The following is a 19,671-nucleotide window of genomic DNA, read 5'->3' as shown; positions in this document are numbered from 1 at the left end:
CCTTTTTTTCCATCTCCCCTTCCCTTCCGCACTACAGCAGGTTGGGTGAGGAGGCGGACAGGCCCTCTGCTTGGCCCCGGTCCATCCAGATTTGACGCCTGCCGGGGTCTCCCTGGCACCAGGCACGTTTACTGGGAAGTCTTCCTCGCTCCTGCAGCCTTGTGCCCGCGGTCCGGGCCCCGCTCCGCTTTCGTGGCTGGCCGCCTGGGAAGTTCTGGGAGGAATTCTAGCCTCTGGCGCCTCCCCGCTCTCTGCCTCCTCTCCCAGCCCAGCCACACAGCGGCAAGAGCGGCGCTCCCGCCTCCTGCCAACGCGCCCCGCGGCGGGGTCCTCGGCCCCGGCTTCGCCTCCCGCGCCCAGCACGGCCCCGTCCCTCCGCAGCCCCCCGGCTCTGCCATGGCCCCCTGCCTCCTCGCCCTCCTCCTCCTCGCCCTGCCGGCCCCGGCCCTCCTCTCCCCCGGCCCAGGGCGCCTGCTCCCCTACGACCTGCTCTACGCCGACGGGGTGCGGGCCTACTTCGCGCGGGACTGGCCCCGGGCGGCCGAGCTGCTGCAGCGCGCCCTGCACAGCTACTCGCAGCTGCTGGGGGCGCGGCGCGGCTGCCAGGGCACATGCGGGGAGGAGGCCGGGTTCGCGGGCCCGCCGGCGGCCCCCGCCTGGGAGACCCGCTTCTTCGACAGGGTCCTGCAGCGCGCCGAGTGCCTGGAGGAGTGTCTGCGGCGCCGGCTGGGCTCCGAGCCCTCCCTCCACCGGGCCAGCAGGGAGACCCGACAGGACTTCGAGCAGAGGGAGCCCTACAACTACCTCCAGGTGGCCCTGTTCAAGGTGAGGGGAGGTCCGCGCTCACTGCCGGCCCTGAGCCCCTGCTGGGTACGGCCTGTGGCAGGAAGGCGAGGGGCACCTTCCCCAAGCCCCCAACCAAGGGGCTTCTCTGCTTCACCAGCCGCTGACCTGTGCCAAGATTGGCTTATGTGTGGGGGCAGGTGTCAGTGACTCTTAATCCCATACCTGCGCCCTGAGTCTGCCGGGCTCCCCCGGCAAGAGAACCAAGCTGACAATGGGAACAGCCTGTGTCTGCCCGGTGCTGCTGGCCTAACAAACGGGATAGGGAGTTGGTTTTGTGTATGTCCTCCGGAGTTGAGACACTTGGCTGGGGAAGGGGGAAAGGCAATTCGGAGTGAGGTGGCACCAGAGTAGAGGTTTCATCACATCCCATCTAGCAGGGGACAGCATGATGCTTTATTTAAAACTAGGGGGTTTACCCGGCCTTGCTCAAGTCCTTAACTGAAATAATTGTTCTTCTTTATTTAACTCTTTGCTGGGCAGGGGGGCTAAGGAGGAGGGGGTCAGTATGCAGGCTGCCCTAGGGAGAGAGAACTGCCCCAGCCCTCTCTCACCACATAGCATGGGGCCAAGTGCGAAGCGCCTCCCCATGGCTATCTCAGCTGCAGCGGGCAGAGCTGAGGGAGCGTGCATGTCCCCGGCTGGAGGACAGACACACACAAACAGACAAACTCTCTGAAATATATAGTTAGACAACTGTCCCTTTTTCCACCCCTGCCCTCTCTTAACTCAGTGTGATTATAGTTGCCCTGCTCCCCATCTCTGGCCCCTTGCTGCACACCCCTCTCTGCCACCATTATACAGTATAATTGTCCCTGCTAGCAGAACCCTCCTTTTCCATGCTATGAGAAAAAATCCCATTCCAGGCACATGCCATTGTCCTAGCACAACCAAATCCTGCCCTTGCTTTAAGTTACTATAAGAAGACGCTGCCTACCACATCTGGTGGTCCTAGCGCTTACCACTTAGGAGCAGTTCTTGAACAGACAGACACGCAAACTTTCTCAAATATATAGTAGTTTAGGTCCTACAATAGTAGCTACAATGTCAGACATGGCCATAGGTGGCAAGTTATATGGGCTCGTGGTGCCCATGCTCCAGCTCTACCAATATTTGGAGCTGGGTCTCTCCCCTGGCCCTGCCTGGAGCGGGCCCTGGCCCCCACCTGCCACGCGTCCTACCCCCTGGCCCCAGAGAATCCCCCCACAATTCCCTGTCACCTGCACCTTCCCGGTGCCTCCCTCCCCTTCCCTCACTGCTCCTGCCCCCCTTGCCCTCTTCCTCCCTGGTGCCTACCTCCTCTGTCCCAGTTCTCCTCATGCCCTTCTGTGCCCTCACACATGACTTGCTCCATCCCCTGCCTTCCTCATGCCCACCCCTCCTTTCAACCTCTCTTCTCCCGGCACCCACCCCTCCCCTTTCCTCTTCCTGTCTCTCACCTCCATTGCCTCTCCCAGCATCACCCTGTCCCCTCGCTTCTCACACCCCTCCCCACTCCTGCCTTTTTCCTCATTGTCTCCTCTTGGCCCCCTGGCATTTGTCTCTCCTCTACCCTGCTCCTTGGTGCCTGCCCCTTTCTTCTCCTGTCCTGGCCTCCTCCTCTCCCCTCTGCACAAGCCCCTTCCTCTCTTCACCCCCCACCACTTCGTTAGTTTTCCCCCTGCCTCTTCCCTCACCTTCTGCCATCCCAACACCTGCACCTGCCGGGCGAGTCAGCATGGCGAGTGGCTGCCTTGTGTGCAGGGGCTGGAACCAGGGCCGTGGTGCTGTTTTTAGTGCTGCAGCCCCAGCCCAGGAGCAGCTACACCATAGTCCAGCTCCAGTCCCGGCACATGAGGCAGTGCGCTCCATGTGCTGGGACTCAAGCTGGGGCCATGGTGCTATTTTTAGTATTGCGGCCCAGGCTCCAGCTATGGCAGCTGTCACTCAGCCTGCGTGGTGGCTGCCCAGCTGCTCCAGGGGTGTGCAGTCACCTGCCACACGGCCCCACCTTTAGGAGCAGCCGGGGCCGCAGCTGCGTGGCTCTGCTGAGTGGGTGGGCGGGAATGAAATTCTTGGTGCGTGCAGGCGCACACCTTACAGGGCACCCTGGTCAACATAGCATGTTGGTTTATTAGGCCTATTCTGCAAATATAGTTCCAAAGCCAGGCTGGCTAATGGCATGTATGTGGGGAGGGAGGTTTAGACATGAGAAGGAACTGCCCGGGGACTTGGCAGTTGCTCTACGTGGGTTGTCTTGTCCTTGCAGCTGAAGAAGCTGGATGAAGCGGTGTCAGCGGCTCACACGTTTTTCGTGGCCAATCCCCAGCACATACAGATGCGTGAAGACATGGAAAAATACCAGCGCATGGCAGAGGTGAAGCTAGAGAGTTTCCGAGACCTGCAGGCCACACCATATTGGGTGAGACCCCCATGGAGATCTGTGCACCTGATGCATACTTCAGCAAGGCCTGCCAACTTACTCCAGGGGATCAGGGCCCAAGATTAACCCTGGCTTCCCCATCTCTGCTTCATTGCCCCACAGGGGTCAGAGCCTGAGGGTTTCCATAGACCAGGGGTGGGCAAACATTTTGGCCTGAGGGCTACATCTTGGTGTGGCAATTGTATGGCAGGCCATGAATGCTCACAAATTGGGGCCTGGAGTGTAGGAGGGGGTACAGGCTCTGGGGTGGAGCCAGAAATGAGTTCAGGATGCAAGAAGGTGCTCCAGGCTGGGACGGTGAGGTTCGGAGGCTAAGAGGGGCCTCTTGACTGGGACGGGATTGGGGCATACAGGGAGATGAGGGACTCGGGCTCTGGGGTGGTACTGGGAATAAAGAGCTTGGGGTGCAGAAGGGTGCTCCGGGTTGGAATGGAGGGGTGTGGGAGTGGGATCAGTTCTTGGGCTGGGGCTGGGACACCAGTGGGGGGTGAGGCTGTGGCTGGGGGAGGCACTCTCTGGGAGGCCTCTGGGGATGAGAGATTTGGGGTGCAAGAGGGTGTGTGCTGGGCTAGAATGGAAGGCTTTGGAGGGCAGGAGGAGGGATCAGGGCTGGTGCTGGGGTTTTGGGAGGTGGAGGCACAGAGGTGCAGGATCTAGGTGGTGCATACCTCAAGCAACTCCTGGAAACAGCGGCACATTCCCCCTGTGGTTCCTATGCAGAGGTGGGGCCATATGGCTTTGTGTACCACCCTGTGTGCAGGCACCACCCTTGCAGCGTCCATTGGTCACAGTTCCCAGCCAATAGGAGCTGGAGAGCTGGTGCTTGGGATGGGGGCAGTGCACAGTGCCCCCAGGCTGCCCTGCTTCCAGGAGCCACGTGGAGCTGCTACAAGCACAGAATGGGGCAGGGTAAGCCCCCAACCCTCCTCTTTGGCTGGCGCACCCTGGCGGGAGCTCAAAACCTCATTAAAAGGTCTGACAGGCTGCATGTGGCCCATGGGCCATAGTTTGCCCACCCCTGCCATAGTGCATTATCCAAACTGACCCACAGACAGTAAGGCTGCCCTCTGAGTGATCCAAAATCCTGGGTAGCCAATTACCAATTGAGCATGAAGGGTGGGGCCCAGACATCAACCACAAGGCCTGGTGCTGCTCCTTGCAGGAGGCGTACGAAACCGGGGTGCAGCACTACAATGCAGATGAGTACCTGCAGGCTGCCAGGAAGCTGGAAGAGTCGCTCGAAGAGGTGCTGTTGGCACTGGAGGATTGTCGCGCTCTGTGCGAGGGGCCCCAGGAGGATGGCACAGAGGAGGAGATGCAACCCAGCCTTTATGAAGCCATCGCAGGTAGTGTGAGGGGCGCTGTGTCGCTGGGTGGGTCACTCTTTCTCCTCTGGACATGTGCCTTCCCCTGGCATCCCAGTCGGCAGAAAGGGGAGCTGCTGTACTGCTGCACTGCTGCCCTTCATCCCCTCTCTTTCCCTGTCAGCCCATTACATGCAGGTCCTGATGTGCAGGCAGCACTGCGTCCTGGAGATTGCCACCAAGCCCGGACGGGTTTCAGCCACAGACGATTTCATCCCATCCCATTTGGACTTGCTGCAGTTTGCTTATGATCAGGGTAAGCAGCGCGGCTGGCCAGCAGGTGGCGCTGTGACACTAGTGAGTGGAGAGTGAGGGCTGTACCCACGTGGGCAGTGTGGTGTCCGGTGGATTGGGGGGAGCCTAACTCAGCTCTTGAGTCTCCTCCAAGGCCATCCCACCCTCACTGCTGCTTTTCTCCATCCATGGACGCCTCCCCACTGGGGCCTGTGAGCCAGGGTCCATCTTGGAACGACCCCTCTCACTGAAAGTGCTACATTGTCCTGCATTTTGCTTCACTACCCCAGACTAACACGGCTACATTTCTATCACCCCTCTCACTGGAGGGTCATTTTAATCTTGCCCCTTTTTCTCCTATGATGTCCCTAAAATCTGGCCTTTCCTCTCAATCCGCACAGCCAAAGCTCTTGCCTTGCCCCTCCCCCCCATTTCTCACCATTACCATGGCCCCCTTCTCTTCTCCAGCCCTTCCTCCTTTCAAGCCTGTGTAGGACGCTGCTGCTAAAGTCACCTTCTCAGGGCTCTGACCATGTACCCTGGCATGCCTCTGCTGACTGCCCCTGCACCTCCCTGTCAGACACAAACCCCTTGGTTTTCCCAGTTAGACCTGTGGAGAATTAACTCTGCCCTGCCTAGCTGTTCTAGTGACACTGGGGCTGTGCCCATATTGCCACCACTACCAGTCAGTTTGTCCTTTCAGCACTGCCTTCTCCCTCCCATGCAGCCCTGTGTAGGGGGACACCCAAACAGCCACTGTCTGATCCTTCTCCAGCCTCCTCACCTCTGCCCGAGGCCTCCAGGACTTAGCCTGCTGAGCAAGTTACGAGCAGAGGCAGTTCCTCTTCCCTCCTTCCCTTGCCCCGCTTTTGTCTTCCTCCCTTCTACCACAACCTCCTAACCCCAATGAAAAAAGCTCCATGGAACTAGCAAACCGAGCCCGTTCTTCACCAGGCTCATTGCTTGTCTGGGTGTCATAGAACCATCGAATCCCAGGGCTGGAAGAGACCTCAGGGTGTCATCTAGTAAAACCCCCTGCTCAGCGAAGGACCAACCCAACTAAATCAACCCAGCCAGGGCTTGGTCAAGCCAGGACTTAAAAACCTCTAGGGAATGGAGATTCCAGCACTTCCCTAGGTAACCCATTCCAGTGCTTCACCACCCTCCTCAGGAAATAGTTTTTCCTAATATCCAACCTGGACCTCTCCGACTGTAACTTGAGACCATTGTTCCTTGTCCTTGTCCCCATTGCCTACCCTTCATCGACCTCTGGCCTCCAAGCCCCGCAAGCCAGGGCATGTCAGAATGGGCCCTGATCCGGAGTGTGCCCAATGAGCACTGTCATCATGCAGATATTCACTGATCACAACAATTTCATAGTCCCAGATCTTCACGGGTATCTAGGTGCCTAACTGCCAGTGATCTCAATAAGCACTAAGTGCCTAAATGTGTCTGAGGATCTAAGCCGTAGTTGCAAGACCTCACCATACCCATCTCCTTCTCTGCCTCTGAACCAGCTGGGAACCAGGCCTTGGCTGCTGAATGCGCCGCTTCCTACCTGCTCTTCTATCCTGCGGATGAGCTGATGTTGGAGAAGATGAAACAGTATGAGGCGGAGCTGGGAGAAGGAACATTAGTCACAGCCAGAGAGGTACCAGCACCACTCCTCCAGTTCTGCCTTCTCTGAGTCTCTTCTTCCCCCTACGGTTCGGCCAGGGTTGGGTCCCAATGGGGAGAGATGCCTTTATATGTGTGTGCATGTAGAGCCCACACACAGGAAAAACTTAAAAAACAACAAATGCGTAGCACTTTAGCACTTTATAGACTAACAAAACATGTTGATGATATCATGAGCTTTCATGGTCACAGCTCACTCCTTCAGATGACTAGAGTGTAGGATGGCCCCACATACAGATGATCGGGCTGGGGTCTCCCCAAGGCAGAATGAGGGTGCCTTTGTGAGGCTAGGGGGTGGTTGGGAGTCTCCCCAGGACTCCCCTATGTGGGACAGTTGTTTGACAGTTGTACATGTCTCCAGAATATTCGGCGCTATGTGCAGAGGTCTCTGATGGAGAAGAAGTTGATTTACTATGCGGTGGAGCATCTGGGAGGAATTTTTAATGACCCTGTAAGTAGTTGCATCTTCTTTCAGAAGGCTGAGTTCTCCCTGCCCTAGTCTCATGAAGGCAATTTACTGTTCATTAATCTATAGCATTCACTTCACCAGATTATTGTCCTGGCCCTGTAAGGGTTGGACATTGATGTGAGGTAGAATGATCTCCAAGGTGAAGTGGAGACCCTCAAAGCCCTCTTTTCTCCTGTGCCTGTGACCACAGCTGGGGGTGAGAGGGCAAGAAGGAATTTCCACGTGGAAATCCGAACTTTATGCAGCTTGGGAGGCAAGAACACGCACTAAACAGGCCCAGTGGTCTGATCTGGCCTGGGAGGAAGTGGGGCACTGGATTAGGCGGGTCCATCTGTCTGATCCAGCATGGGAAGAGTGTGCTGGGTAGCTGAGCCCCTCCTTTTGTTTCTTTAGGATCCCTGGACCCCAGAGGAGCTGATTCCTGAAAGTCTGAAGCAGAAACACAGGTAAGAGCTAAAGCAGCGTGCAGGGTGTGAGTTGGAGGCATGCTGAGCATGGGAGTGACTGTGCGTGGAAGAGAGATGCGGGGTGTTACCTGTGGTATACAGGAGGTCTGACTAAATGATCACTGTGGTCCATTCTGACCTTGGAATCTGGGACTCTGGTTTGTTGCTGAGTGTGTGACTGAAAAGGGAGCAAGGGGCTATATCTGTGGATGCTGACAGCCCCTGTCTGTGTCTCTCCCTTGCTCCCGAGAGAGAATCAGGAGAAGCAGAGGCTGGAGAATCTGGATGTTGGAGACCAAGAGCAGAGGGGTGAGTAAAAGATCCTGGGATGGGAGACAAAAGCCATTGAAAGACAGGGCTAAATACTGTCTGAGCCTCTACTGTTCCAGGCTCAATGATTGTAATGACAACATGGATGCAAACTAACTGCCTCCCATCACTACCCAACGGAGCCCCGCGTACCTTCCCGACCACCTTCCCCTCATCACCCAAGCCGGCTGCACGCGTGGCAGCTGGTCCCCTTTCGAACTGCGCCGAAGAGACATCTGTACACACTCGTGCTTCACATGCTCCACTTCCCCACACTTGTGACCTGCCCAGATACCAAGTGGTGGGACCTCCTCCCACCAATAGAGGGTGGGGAGCCCCGGTGGGCCAGTCTGTACTCCACCTTGGTTCCACGGCTCGCCAAGGACATCAGCTGGAGAATCCTGCATGGCACAGTGAGCACAGGCATGTACTTGGCACAGTTCACCCCCATTCCCGACACTTGCCCCTTCTGTGGTGTGGGGAGACCCTGGCACATGTCTACCTCGAGCTCACCAGGTTACAGCCCCTCTTCTGGCTCCTCCAGAACCTCTTGTTGAGGTTCTGGCTGCACTTCTCCCCTCACCTGTTAATTTATGCACACACCATCCGTGGCCCCACAAAGTTGCAGGACCTCCTCCTCAGCCTCCTCCTGGCTCTGGCCAAGATGGCCATTCACAAGACCAGGGAGCAGAGGTTGGCAAAGGGAAGGGCCTGTGGCTGCGGGGCCTATTTCCGCTCCTGTATCCGCTCACACATCCAGGCAGAGTTCACTAGGTGGCGACCCCTGGTTCTCTCAAGACCTTCGAGGGGCAGTGGGTGGTGTCTGGGGTTCTCTGCTCGGTGTCCCCATCTGGCTCCCTCGTTTTAGCCCTTTGACCTCTACACCTATTCCTGATATTTCTTTATTTGTCCCCAGTAACTAGTTGGCATTCTGGGCTCTGTGTACCCTCCCCGTAGGTTGGGGGGAGGTCCTTCCAATGTGGGTGGGCTAATGCCTGCCCACCTTCTGGAATCCAATAGGATCACTGCCCCATAGAGCATAGGCTGCTGGGCAAAATCTTCAAGTGCATGCTGTTTCTGGGACCTGTGAAATAACAGCCCTGAAGGCACTGCAGCTGAAACCGCACAGTGCTAATGTTGATGTAGGGCAAACCAGCCATGACTCGGTGCAGCTAGCGTGGACATGTTAAACCAGTTGGGCTTAAGCCACCTCAGCGGTTACACGTTTACCCTAAATAAACACATTTTAACACCCCTAGTAGGAGGCAGAGACAAGACGTGTGTGTGGAAAAAGGGGGATGATTTAAGTCTTTGCTAGGTTTTGTTCCTTGTGGCGCAGTCTAAAGACCTTTTTGAACTCTCAGCTGCTTCTGCAGATCCAGAGAGTACCCACAAGGAGACTGAGCCCTTTCTCCTCCCACACAGGTCCATTCTCTTTTGAGGGGATCACCGTCGCCATGGACTCTCGCCAGCTGAATGGATCCCAGCGAGTTTTCTTTGACAGAGTGCTGACAGAGTCCGAATGTAAGGACATTCTCCGGCTGGCAATGGTGAGGACAGAAGCCTACAGGGGTATAAGGACATGGAGGGAGGGGCAGCCTACCCCGGCCCAGCACTGTCATCCTCCAGCAGGGGTGCTCTGACATAGGATGGGCGGTGGGGAGAGAAGAAAGGACACCGTGCCTGAAACTCCCCTCCAATCTATTTCAGGCAGCTGGCGGCAGGGGAGATGGTTACCGGGGCAGACAGTCCCCTCACACCCCCCATGAGAGATTTGAAGGGTTAACAGTGTTGAAGGCTTTGAAGGTAAATGGCTCAATGCTTCCGCATATGTTGGGGTCCCATCCCAAGACATGGCTTGTCTCGGGGAGTTCCTTGGGCTCCAGCTGCTTGCTCACCTGACTGTGGGTGAGGGGTTCACAGAGTGTTCTCCCTGTGATACATGAGCTGTCTCACAGGCCACTCTCTTGCATGGGGGGCACATTTCTCACACGTGTGCTTCCTCCCATGGACCCACTCAGGCCGTCTCTCGTGGTCTCATGACCCTCCCACGGGCACAGGCTATTTCCCAGGAGGCACTGCTTCACCCAGGCCCAGGCTGTGTGTTTCTGTCCTGCTTTTGCAGGGGCCTTTCTCAGGTTTCATTTCCTCTGTTGTTTCCCCTGTTGTTTCCCAGAGTGCTTCTCACCCTCTGGCCCAGAGGAGGGTGTTTTTCCTGGACCTGCTTCTCCATTGCATACACAGAAATGGAGGTGATGTTTCTCATGGCTTTTTCTCTCCTGCATGTGCACAGTCCCAGGCGTCTTGCATTGGTCTCCTTGCTTGTGCATGCATGTGAACACAGGACTTCTTGCAGGCATGCTGCTCCCTCACACACACATGTTGTTTCTCACTGATGTGTTCCTTACACGTGTGGTTTCTCACAAGCGTGTTTTTACTTTCCAGCTGGCACAGGATGGGACCGTGAACTGGAGAGATGCCAGACTGCTCCTGCATGCCAGTGAGAAGTCCCGGAAAATAGTAGAGTCCTATTTCACCCCTGGGAAAAGGCTCCATTTCTCATTCACGCACCTCGTGTGCCGCACGGCTGTGGAGGGTAAAGGAAGCCCAGTCCTAGCTCCCTAGAGATTCCCCTCCCCACACCATCTCTGGGCCCCTGCTTATCCACAATCCAAGCGGTGCCCTTTGCCTGCTGTATCTTCTATCCTCAGGCGCTAATGTTCCCCTGCAATGTCCCTTTCCAGGGGAGCAGGATGGTCGCATGGATCTCAGTCATCCAGTTCATGCTGATAACTGTCTCTTGGATCCTGAGGGGAAAGAATGCTGGAGAGAGCCGCCTGCCTACGTGTACAGGGACTACAGGTGAGAGTAGATGGGCCCTGAAGCTGAGAAGTTGGAGGTAAAAACATATCCCCAGCTCCAGAGAGCACAGTCAGTGTGTCTGGGGGGGACCCCAGAGTTTCATGGGAACAGAGGGATTGCCACACTTGAGCAGGCCTGGCATCTGGTTCATCTGGCCTTGGAATCTGTGAATCTCTCTAGTCCAGTGTCCTGCCTGTCACCGTAGTCAGGACCAACTTCTCCAAAAGAAAGAGCAGAGCGACCCACAGGCAGATGTGGGATATGTCCCCCATGTTAGCTTTCACCTGGCCTTTAGTTGTTAGGGACTGGCATGAGCCCTGAAGCATGACCTGTAACATTCCTTCCAAAATGTCGTTCTCTGTGATAACTCTGCTAGTCTTGTCCAGTCTCATTCTGCATCTTGCTCAGTGTGTGGCCTCAGTAGCTGTGATCTCCACAGTGTAATCCTACATTGGGTGGGAAAGTATTTCCCTCTCTAGTGCTGAATTCCCACCTTTCAGTGCCACTGGGTGTCCCTGTGGTGGTCAGTGCTTCTTGGTTACTGGTCCATGCTCTTCTGCTGTGGAGAGGGAATGGTGGGGGAGCCCTGGCCCTTCCACTGAGCTTCAGTTCAGGGCCCTGAAAGGTTTCCACAAATCCAGCGCTTTTAGGCTGCCCCCCTCTCTCCCTGGGCCACTTCTACCACCCGCTCTGTGGTCCAAGTTTTGCAGTCTGCTGTGAGCAGGTAACAGGGAAATTCTGCTGTTTCCATCAGTGTACTCAGGATGTTAAAAGGTGGGTAAATGACTAATCATGTAGTCCAGCACCTGCAGTTTGCAGCACCTAACAGCACCTGCAATCTGTCTGGGCCCAGCAGTTCAGTGCATTTCTCCAGAGGAAGACTCCTGTAGCACCCCTTCACAAGGGCTCACAGAGCAGGTCCTTCTCCCTCCCTGGTCAGCCCTTTTCTAAGATGTCTGGCTTCCATTTAAGCCCCCTCCTCTGTCTGGCGCATGCTCTGCAGGTGAGCCGGGTGAGGTTGTTCGGGCCCAGAATTGCTCTTGAAGCCTTAAGTGTACAGCCACTAGAACTGAAGGGGTGGTACACCCCATCACATACCCTCCCTCCCTGGTGTCAGGGAAACTTGTGGTTCTCATTCTCCCCCGCTGATGGAAAAAAACCCTGTTTTCTTATGGTCTGTCTTCCCCTGTACAGTACTTGACAACAATAGGACTAAAGGAAAGGTACCTTCTCATTGCCCTTTGGTTGGTATCTTTCCCTGGGTTCAGTGGAGGGGAGTGAGATCTGACGTTGAAAGGATTTTCCACCAAATAATGGTCTACAGCCCACTCTACAACCAGGGCTTCCTTCCCAGTGATGGAGTAGGATATTTCTCAAGGAAAGAGCTTCTGGCCATGGGTCGCATGTTACCCATTAAGGTTCCATGTGTGGTACAAGACATTTGTTTACCATTGCCCATGCACAGGGTGGCCAAATTCTGCTGTTTCCATCAGTGTACTCCGGATGTTAAGAGGCGGGTAATTGTGTAGTCCAGCTCTTACTACATTTAAAATGCAGAGCTGCGGCGGTCCCAGACTTATCAACTCAGGCTGCTGTGAACAGGAGCTGCTGCCAGAGCAGCTTCTGCCTGTGGTGAGACTCAGCCCTCTGCAGGCAGAGGCTGCTTCATGTCAGCCTTCTCTACCCCTCTCTGTTGCTGCCTCTGTTAGAGGCAGCAGTGGGGGAAGGGGGGAGGCAGTGTCGCAGAGATGGTGCTGGGGGGAACTGGCTTTTTAAGGCAGCGGGTGGGGCGGAAAGTGAGTAAAGTACTCAACTTGACTACTCGCTTGCATCCCTAATGGGCACACCCTACAAATTCGAGATACACAAGCACAGTTAGCAAAATACCCTGTCCCGGGAGACTGCCTTGATTACAACAATCGTGGAGCTCACTGAAATGAAGGAGGGCCACTCATGCGGGCCACTTGCTAGCGTAGGTTTCCCATCACTGATGTACACCAGGGCACACTGCCAGTGGTCAAAGTCCACGGTCCATCTGTAGCTGGAATGTAGCCGTGGTTCCATGAAGGCTGAAGGAAACAATCTGAAATGGATAGAGCCCGCACAGTGCAGGAAATGCTGCTTCTCTTGTGCTGCGTCTGTCACAACCATCTGCCAATAGCCCTTCATAAGGCCAAAAGTGGATTATGTACTTGGTGGCCCCAGGCCTGTCTAGCAACTCAAAAACTGTAGGCATAAGGTACAGACTGCGCTTCATACAGCTTTTACTCTCTGGAAAAATTGTTGCAGAGTTAGGCTGACACATGACGTTTCAGCTCGAACTTAAGGGTGCTCTGCCACATGCTGTGGGACTCCTCAACCACCCACACGTCTAACATGCTCTGTAGTTCTTGAGGAACCATCTCCCACATCTTCTGTAGCAGGGATTGGAGGCTCTCTTAGATTGTTTTCCTGGTCGAATGTCTGTGGGATGGGGTAGCAGACCAGGTGGGTTCACCCTAGTAGTGCTGAGAAAACAGGGGAAAGCGTCTGTCAGCCATAGTAATTATCCCTTTTCTTCAGGCTGTAGTTCTTCCCTGTGGGTATCAGGCCAGCGTCATAGCCTAAGGGTTCCTGTGGACTGAGCTCGAGTGGAGCTACTGCTATGAGGAGGCTGGCCTGCCAGGCCTGTAGCAGATTCACATGATAAATCTGCATTTCTTTTCTCTCCTCTTCCCTGGCTGATGACTTTCATAATTGACCACTGGTAGATGTCATCTGGTCTCCCATGTTTACAAAAGATAAATTCTAACTGAAACAGGTGCAGGGAAGGGCTACTGGGATGATCCAAGGAATGGAAAACCTACCTTGCAAGAGGAGACTCAAAGGCTTGTTTAGCCTAACTAAAAAAGGCTGAAGGGAGATATAATTGCTGTTTATAAATATATCACAGGGGTAGATGCTGGGAAGGGAGAGAAGTTACTTAAATTAAGCACCAACACTGACACGAGAACAAGTGTGTATAAACTGGCCATCAAGTTTAGGCTTGAAATTAGACAAAGGCTTTTGACCATCAGAGGAGTGAAGTTCTGGAGCAGGCTTCTAAGGAGAGCTGGGGGAGGGAAAGGGGCAAATACCTAAATGTCTTCAAGACTGAGCTCCATAAGTTTATGGAGGGGAGGAAATAATGGGACTGCCTATAATGGCATCTGGCCAATCTGTGACTGCTACCAGCCAAGATATCCAGTGCCCAGTGATGGGGCACTAATGGCGAGGGCTGGGAGTTACCACAGAGCATTCTTTCCCAGGTGTCTGGCTAGAGGGTCATGCCCACACGCACAGGGTCTAACTGATGGCCATGTTTGGGGTTGGGAAGGAATTTGCCTCCCAGTCAGATTGGCAGAGACCTTGGGGGTGGGGATGTTGCCTTTCTCTTCAGCATTAGACACAGTCACTTGTGGATAAACTAGTGTGACTTGACATTTTTAATCATGATCTGAGGACTTGAGTAACTCATCCAGAGATTAGGGATTTATTACAGGCATAGGCACTGACTTCGTCGGCGCTCTGGGGATGGAGCACCCATGGGAAATATTAGTGGGTGCTGAGCATCCATGGATAGCCAACTCCCGCCTCTTCCGCCCTGTGTCTCTGCACTGGCAGCTCTGCTTACTGACTCTTCCCAGCGATTCTGGAGTTCTGGGAACAGCTGATTCACAGCTTCCAGGAAGCTCCAGGGGGAGGAGGAGTGGGGATGGGGCATGCTTGGCAGGGGCTTGTGGAATGGAGGCAGGGCCTGGGGACAAGGGGTGGGTTGAGCTAGAGAGGAAGTCGGCACCTATGATTACAGAAGTGGGTGAGTGAGGTTCAGTGGCCTGTAATGTGCAGGCGGTGAGTCTTGGTGATGATGATGGTCTCTTCTGACGTGAAAGTCTGTGACTCTGAATCCCCTCACCAAGATCTTCCAACTACAGCTAGCTTTCCAGGTTTGAGGGCTTGAGGGTCATTCCTATTGTGAATTGTTGGTGGCGTGCATGTTGTCTCCGAGCTGCGCTGGCTCTGGCCAGATAGCCTGTGTATACAAACTGTCACCATCCCCTTGTTCTTGTGTTCCGAGACTGGGAGAACAACTTTCTTCACCAGAGCATTCACTCTTGTGTCAGCTTTCATAATGTCCCTGTGATGGGATGGACTAGGCTCTGAGACTCATAGCTGGAGACCTGGTGGCCCTGCCACACCCTGCCCTAAAAAAGACCAATAAAGAGGACTTCCAAGCTGGCTGTGTGGGATACAGCCACTCTAGGCAATCAGAAAAGGCTGGGCCTTCATGGAGCAGCCAGCGAGGGCCCATCAGGGTCATATAAAAGGAACTGCAGAGCCAGAGTGAGTTCAGTTTGCTAGGAGGGACTGGAGAAACAAGAGGTGCTCCTGGCTGTCTGGAGAGAAGGCAAGGCCCAAAGCAGGTAACTACTAGCAGGGACCAGGAGAGCGAGGAAGGAGCTTCTGGCTGATTATTGGAATTAGCTAAGATGAGCTCCAGGAAAGTGGCCCAGGGAAACAGAGCAGCCATTAATAAAGGGACAGAGCACAAGGCTGCCAAACTTAAAAGGACCTGGAGCAGTGAGTGGGACTGGGTCCCTCCCATCACCTGTTGGGAGGCGTGGCTGATGGGAGGGAACTGGGGAAAGGGGTTACACTGGCACTGAGCATGGGAGCTAACTGAGACTTGGCAGGAAGCCGTTGCCTGCAAACTGAGCCCAAGAGGCTTGGCTCAGCAGGAAGTCTGGAGTCACTGAAGACAAATAGAGGCAAGGAGTCCCTGGGAAGAAGCCCTTGGGCTGCGGCTCTGTTCCAGAGTAGAAGTCTTACAGCCTAGCCAGACCAAGCATGTATAGCCTGCTGGGCCCTGGTGAGCTGTTTTAGACGAGCGTGCCTGGCCAGGGCTGTTGGACAGGGGACATCTGAATTGTGTCTCCAGAAGGTTGGTTAGTTGGTTTCATGCTTGGACAGAATGTGACTTGGTCAGAGGACGGAGTCACCGAAGCCCCATCTCGCAAGTGCAGTAGCCGACAGGGCTCACTTTGAGAAGAAGAAATTGAGAAAAAAGGGCAGGCGTATGCGCTCGACACTCAGTGATCCCAGGCCCCTGGTCATTCTCACTGCTCTTCTCTGAACCACACTAGTTCTTCGCTATCCATTGGAGACGGGGTCCCCAGCTGCCTCAGTGATGTATGCAAAGGCAGTATAATGCTCTCCATGTCGTTCTCCAGCTTCTTCCTTGTGCACCCAAGCATCCTGTTTGCTTTTTGACCACAGCTGCTCACTGAGGAAAGACTGTCTCTCGGCAGCCAGTAGCAACACCCAGGTCCCTTCCCTGAGCTGATACCCTTTGTTTAGAACCACACAAGTGGTACGAGTCATTTCATTCTTCTTCTTCACTGTGTATTGCTTTGCATCCACCAATACTCAACTTCATTTGCCATCACCCGGCTCATTCCTCTGGCGGGTCGAGGGCTCTGACGTTTCTCCCAGACCCCTCTGGTACTGACTGACCTAAATAATACTGTGATGCTGTCAGCTGCAGATTTTGCTTCCTCACATTCCAGATCATCATTTATTTATATATATATATATATTAAAGCTAGTCCAGACCATTGAGGCTGCTGCTCTTAATCTTTGGGATGAAAACTGGCCATTTCTGCCTAGTCTTTATTTTCTGTACTGGAGCCAGTTTTTGCCCCATAACCCTGCTTCACATCCTGTGACTTCAGTTCTTTAGTAGCTCTTATTCAGAGTCTTGTCAAGGCTTTTTGCAAGTCTAAATAAATTATATCAATTGATTCCTTTTTTCTGTTTTACTGACACATTCAAAGACTTCTAAGGAATCAGTGAGACAAATTTTTCCTTTGTAGAATTCAGGCAGGCTGCAGATCATGAACTTCTAATTTTCTTGTTGATTTGAATTATTGTTTCAACCAGTTTGCCTGGCACAGCTGTGAAGCTTGCTGGGCTGCAATTCCGCAATCGCCCCTAGAGACTGTACGGAGGGTGTGAAGTGTGGGTCCAGCAGAGAGGCAAGGAAATCTGGGGAATCTCCCTTATCCAGCAGCAGTCTCTTCCTTTCCACAGTGGGATCCTCTATCTCAACGACGACTTCCTTGGTGGGGACCTGTTCTTCACTGAACTGGATGCAGTGACCGTTACGGTGAGTCCAGTCTGGCCCAGGGAAAGAGAGTGGCTGACAGGATGGGAGTTTGCCCTGAAGGCAGACGCTGGGGAAAGCCAGTGTGTGATAGGCCCCTCCACTCCAATGGAACCCAGCCCTCAAAACTCAGCAGATTCAAATTGGGGCAGCCAAAGGCAAATTTAAGAAAATCTCAGGCCAGTCTCAGGTTAACTCTTTCCTGGCTGCCATGTCCCACACACTGTCAGCCTGCATGTGTCTGCCTTTCTCTTCCTAGCCCAAACGCCTGCTTTCTTCCCTGTCCTGCCCGCCTGGCTGCCTAGGGGCAGCTTTCGGTTGACATAAGAGTCCTTGTAAAGCCCACTTCTTTTCTGCTACAAGAGCTATCCCCATACTCCACCTCCTGGATGAATTGCTGATGGGGGCAGGGCCATTCACAGGGTGGAGGGGGGCAGCATGTGAGACCCCCTGGATTCATCACTGCCTCCTCTCTATGGCAGGCTCAGGTGCCCCCCAAATGTGGGAGGCTGGTGGCCTTCAGCTCCGGAGGGGAGAATCCGCACGGCGTGTGGGCAGTGACGCGCGGGAGGCGCTGTGCCATTGCCCTGTGGTACACGCTTTCCCCGGAGCATGCAGAGCAGGTAACGCCGTCCCCTTTGGAGGGAGAAGCCTGGGCAGAGCCTCCTGTGGGGGGCACTATGTGAGGGCTCTTGCTGGACAGGGATTCCTGGTAGAGGGAGCAGCATGCACTGCAGTGTTGCTAAATCTCTCAGGTTTCTTGCAAGTGATGGCATTTCGGTGGGGGCTGGAGCTCATCCCCCAATGACTCAAGGAGCTCCATGAAGTTCAGCTCTGTGGAAAGCTGGCAGGGTCTCCCCCTGCTCCCCACTCTCACAGGAGGGGCACGGGGAGCTAGACTCTGCTATAGTCCCTCCTTCCCCCTCCTCTCCTGGAAGCAAGGGGAACAGGCTGGCGCCTCTTTACCTGCCCCCCTCCAAGAATCACCCTTGGAAGGAATGGGGTGAGATTTGAAGAGCTCCTGGGAAGGGGGAGAGGGGCCTGCAGCAGCCCCAATCCTGGAAGGGGGTGAAGTACCCCAGGAGGAGCAGAGGTGTCTGTGGGGACTGAATTGATGGGAACTAAGGGGGCTAAACTGAGTGGGGTGGGGGCCACTGTAGGTGGGAGGGGCTGAATTGAGGGCAGGGTGCAGGGCCTGAACTGAAGGGGTTGGGATGATGGGGGTGTGGGCTGAACTGAGTGGAGGGAGACCGTGTTAATTGTGGGGAGGGGATGGGTCCATGTGGGGGTGAGAGCCTCCCTCCCCGTGTGCCACAGGCCAGGCTGCCCACTGCCCCGATCCATGTGTGGCAGGGGGCAGCCTAGCATGTGGCACATGGGGATGGGCAGGGAGAGACAAATCCAAAAAGACAGAAAATACAGTGTAACAGCTATTGGTAAACTGTTGGGGTTTGGTGGGAATTTTTTGCAAATCTTTGATCTCTTGAGGGTGGCAGGACTGGGAGAGTCCCCCAGGACAGGGCTGAGGAGCTGGTGGTGGGAGCAATGTACCTACTCCCACTGCAGGGATGTGTGCTGAGCTGCAGGCCAATATTCCCTCCAATTTTTCCCCTACATGTGCAGGATGAATTTTGTTATGTGCACCAGCGCTGAGGTGATGTGTGACACCTCACGTCCATATTGATGCAAAAACAAAATTAATGTGGTGAGGGTGGGGCTGCGAGGGGCTTGCAGTGTGGGAGGGGAGTCAGGGCTGGAGCAGAGTATTTGGGAGGATGTGGAGGGTGAGGCCTCCAGGATGGGGCTGGGATGAGGGTTGGTGTGTGGGAGGCTTAGCGCTCCAGCTGAGGGTGCGGGCTCTAGGATGGGGGTGAGGAGTTTGGGGTGCAGGCTGACCAAGGGCTACAGTGAGGAGAGAGGAATCCCCCTAGCTTTCTCTTCTTGCAGCAGCACCTGGCCTGAGGAGAGAGGCATCTCTTCCTGGCCACAGGAAGTCCAGGCAGGTCTGTGTTGCGTCTGGCAGAGAGAGGTGCCTCTGTCCAGCACAGCAGGCCCATGCTGGGGGAGAGGTGCCTTTCCCTGCCACAGCCCTAAGCAGCCATACTGCATAGAGGGAACTTGGGTGGAGAACCCCACTGGGAAGCAGCTGTACCAAACTTCTGTCTGTCTGCTTGCAGGAGCGGATGGAGGCTGAGGACCTGATGAGACAGGGAGACATGGAGCGGGAACCACCACACACAGATGGCGAGGAGCATACGGGGTCTGACTCCAGTGGTGGGGCCTCACCTGAGCCCCCTGTGACCAAGGGAAGAGCCAGATCCACAAGTCAGAGACATAGGCCAGGTTCAGAGTCAGGGCAGCAGCCCCAGAACCTGCGAGCCAGGGATGAGTTCTGAAGCAACGCATGACAGCTGGAGGCAGGCCACCCCCACTGGCCTGGTACCTTCTTAGGGACACAGCAGGTAGAGGTGGTAGGGCAATTTATTGTACTTGCTCATTGACAGGGGGAGGGGTGCAGCTTGCAGAATGAGGGCATCATGAGCAGGAAGGGCCCTGGCACCCAGACCCATATTCACTCCCTTGACCTGAGAATCATTTTGCCATGCAGAAGTAACAAGCCAAGCTCCCCTCCCCTTCCTTTCCCTCTCCACCATGTCCTGTCATCCAGTGGAACCACCCATATTCATATAGGGCCAAAGCAAAGCAGGGGAAGGGAGTTCTAGGGCCCTTTTTGGGTGGAGGATTTTCTTACTCTTCAGATATTGGGTGGGAAGGAGAGGAAGATCCAGAGAGTTTTGTGACCAGGAGAGGGAGAGGGAGGGTCGAGGTGTGACTGTGAAATAAAGGACAAATGAACAACCCAA

The 19,671-nt window shown here is 54.8% G+C and overlaps 1 protein-coding gene across 1 annotated transcript; it reads left to right on the top strand.

The window, feature by feature from the left end:
• The first annotated feature begins 89 nt into the window (after window positions 1-89).
• Window positions 90-19,671, top strand: P3H3 (prolyl 3-hydroxylase 3). Its single transcript, XM_075903661.2, has 15 exons — window positions 90-825; window positions 3,092-3,244; window positions 4,428-4,611; window positions 4,754-4,885; window positions 6,381-6,514; window positions 6,902-6,991; window positions 7,403-7,455; window positions 7,706-7,764; window positions 9,190-9,314; window positions 9,475-9,570; window positions 10,210-10,360; window positions 10,509-10,626; window positions 16,735-16,810; window positions 17,290-17,430; window positions 18,985-19,671. The coding sequence occupies exons 1-15, from the start codon at window positions 397-399 to the stop codon at window positions 19,201-19,203; spliced, it is 2,160 nt and encodes a 719-aa protein (XP_075759776.2). The 5' UTR covers window positions 90-396; the 3' UTR covers window positions 19,204-19,671.

This window comes from Pelodiscus sinensis, chromosome 1, assembly GCF_052426305.1.
Source record: "Pelodiscus sinensis isolate ZL-2025 chromosome 1, ASM5242630v1, whole genome shotgun sequence".
NCBI classification, from domain to species: Eukaryota; Metazoa; Chordata; order Testudines; family Trionychidae; genus Pelodiscus; species Pelodiscus sinensis.
This window is presented reverse-complemented; position numbering and strand designations above follow the sequence as displayed.

What these genes read in the sequence shown, in the direction of transcription:
- P3H3 (XM_075903661.2), top strand. Translation starts at nt 397, where the DNA reads ATGGCCCCCTGCCTCCTCGCCCTCCTCCTCCTCGCCCTGCCGGCCCCG. An exon ending in TCCAGGTGGCCCTGTTCAAG is followed by an intron (nt 826 to 3,091) that starts GTGAGGGGAGGT and finishes TTGTCCTTGCAG; the next exon opens with CTGAAGAAGCTGGATGAAGC. An exon ending in TACGTGTACAGGGACTACAG is followed by an intron (nt 10,627 to 16,734) that starts GTGAGAGTAGAT and finishes TCCTTTCCACAG; the next exon opens with TGGGATCCTCTATCTCAACG.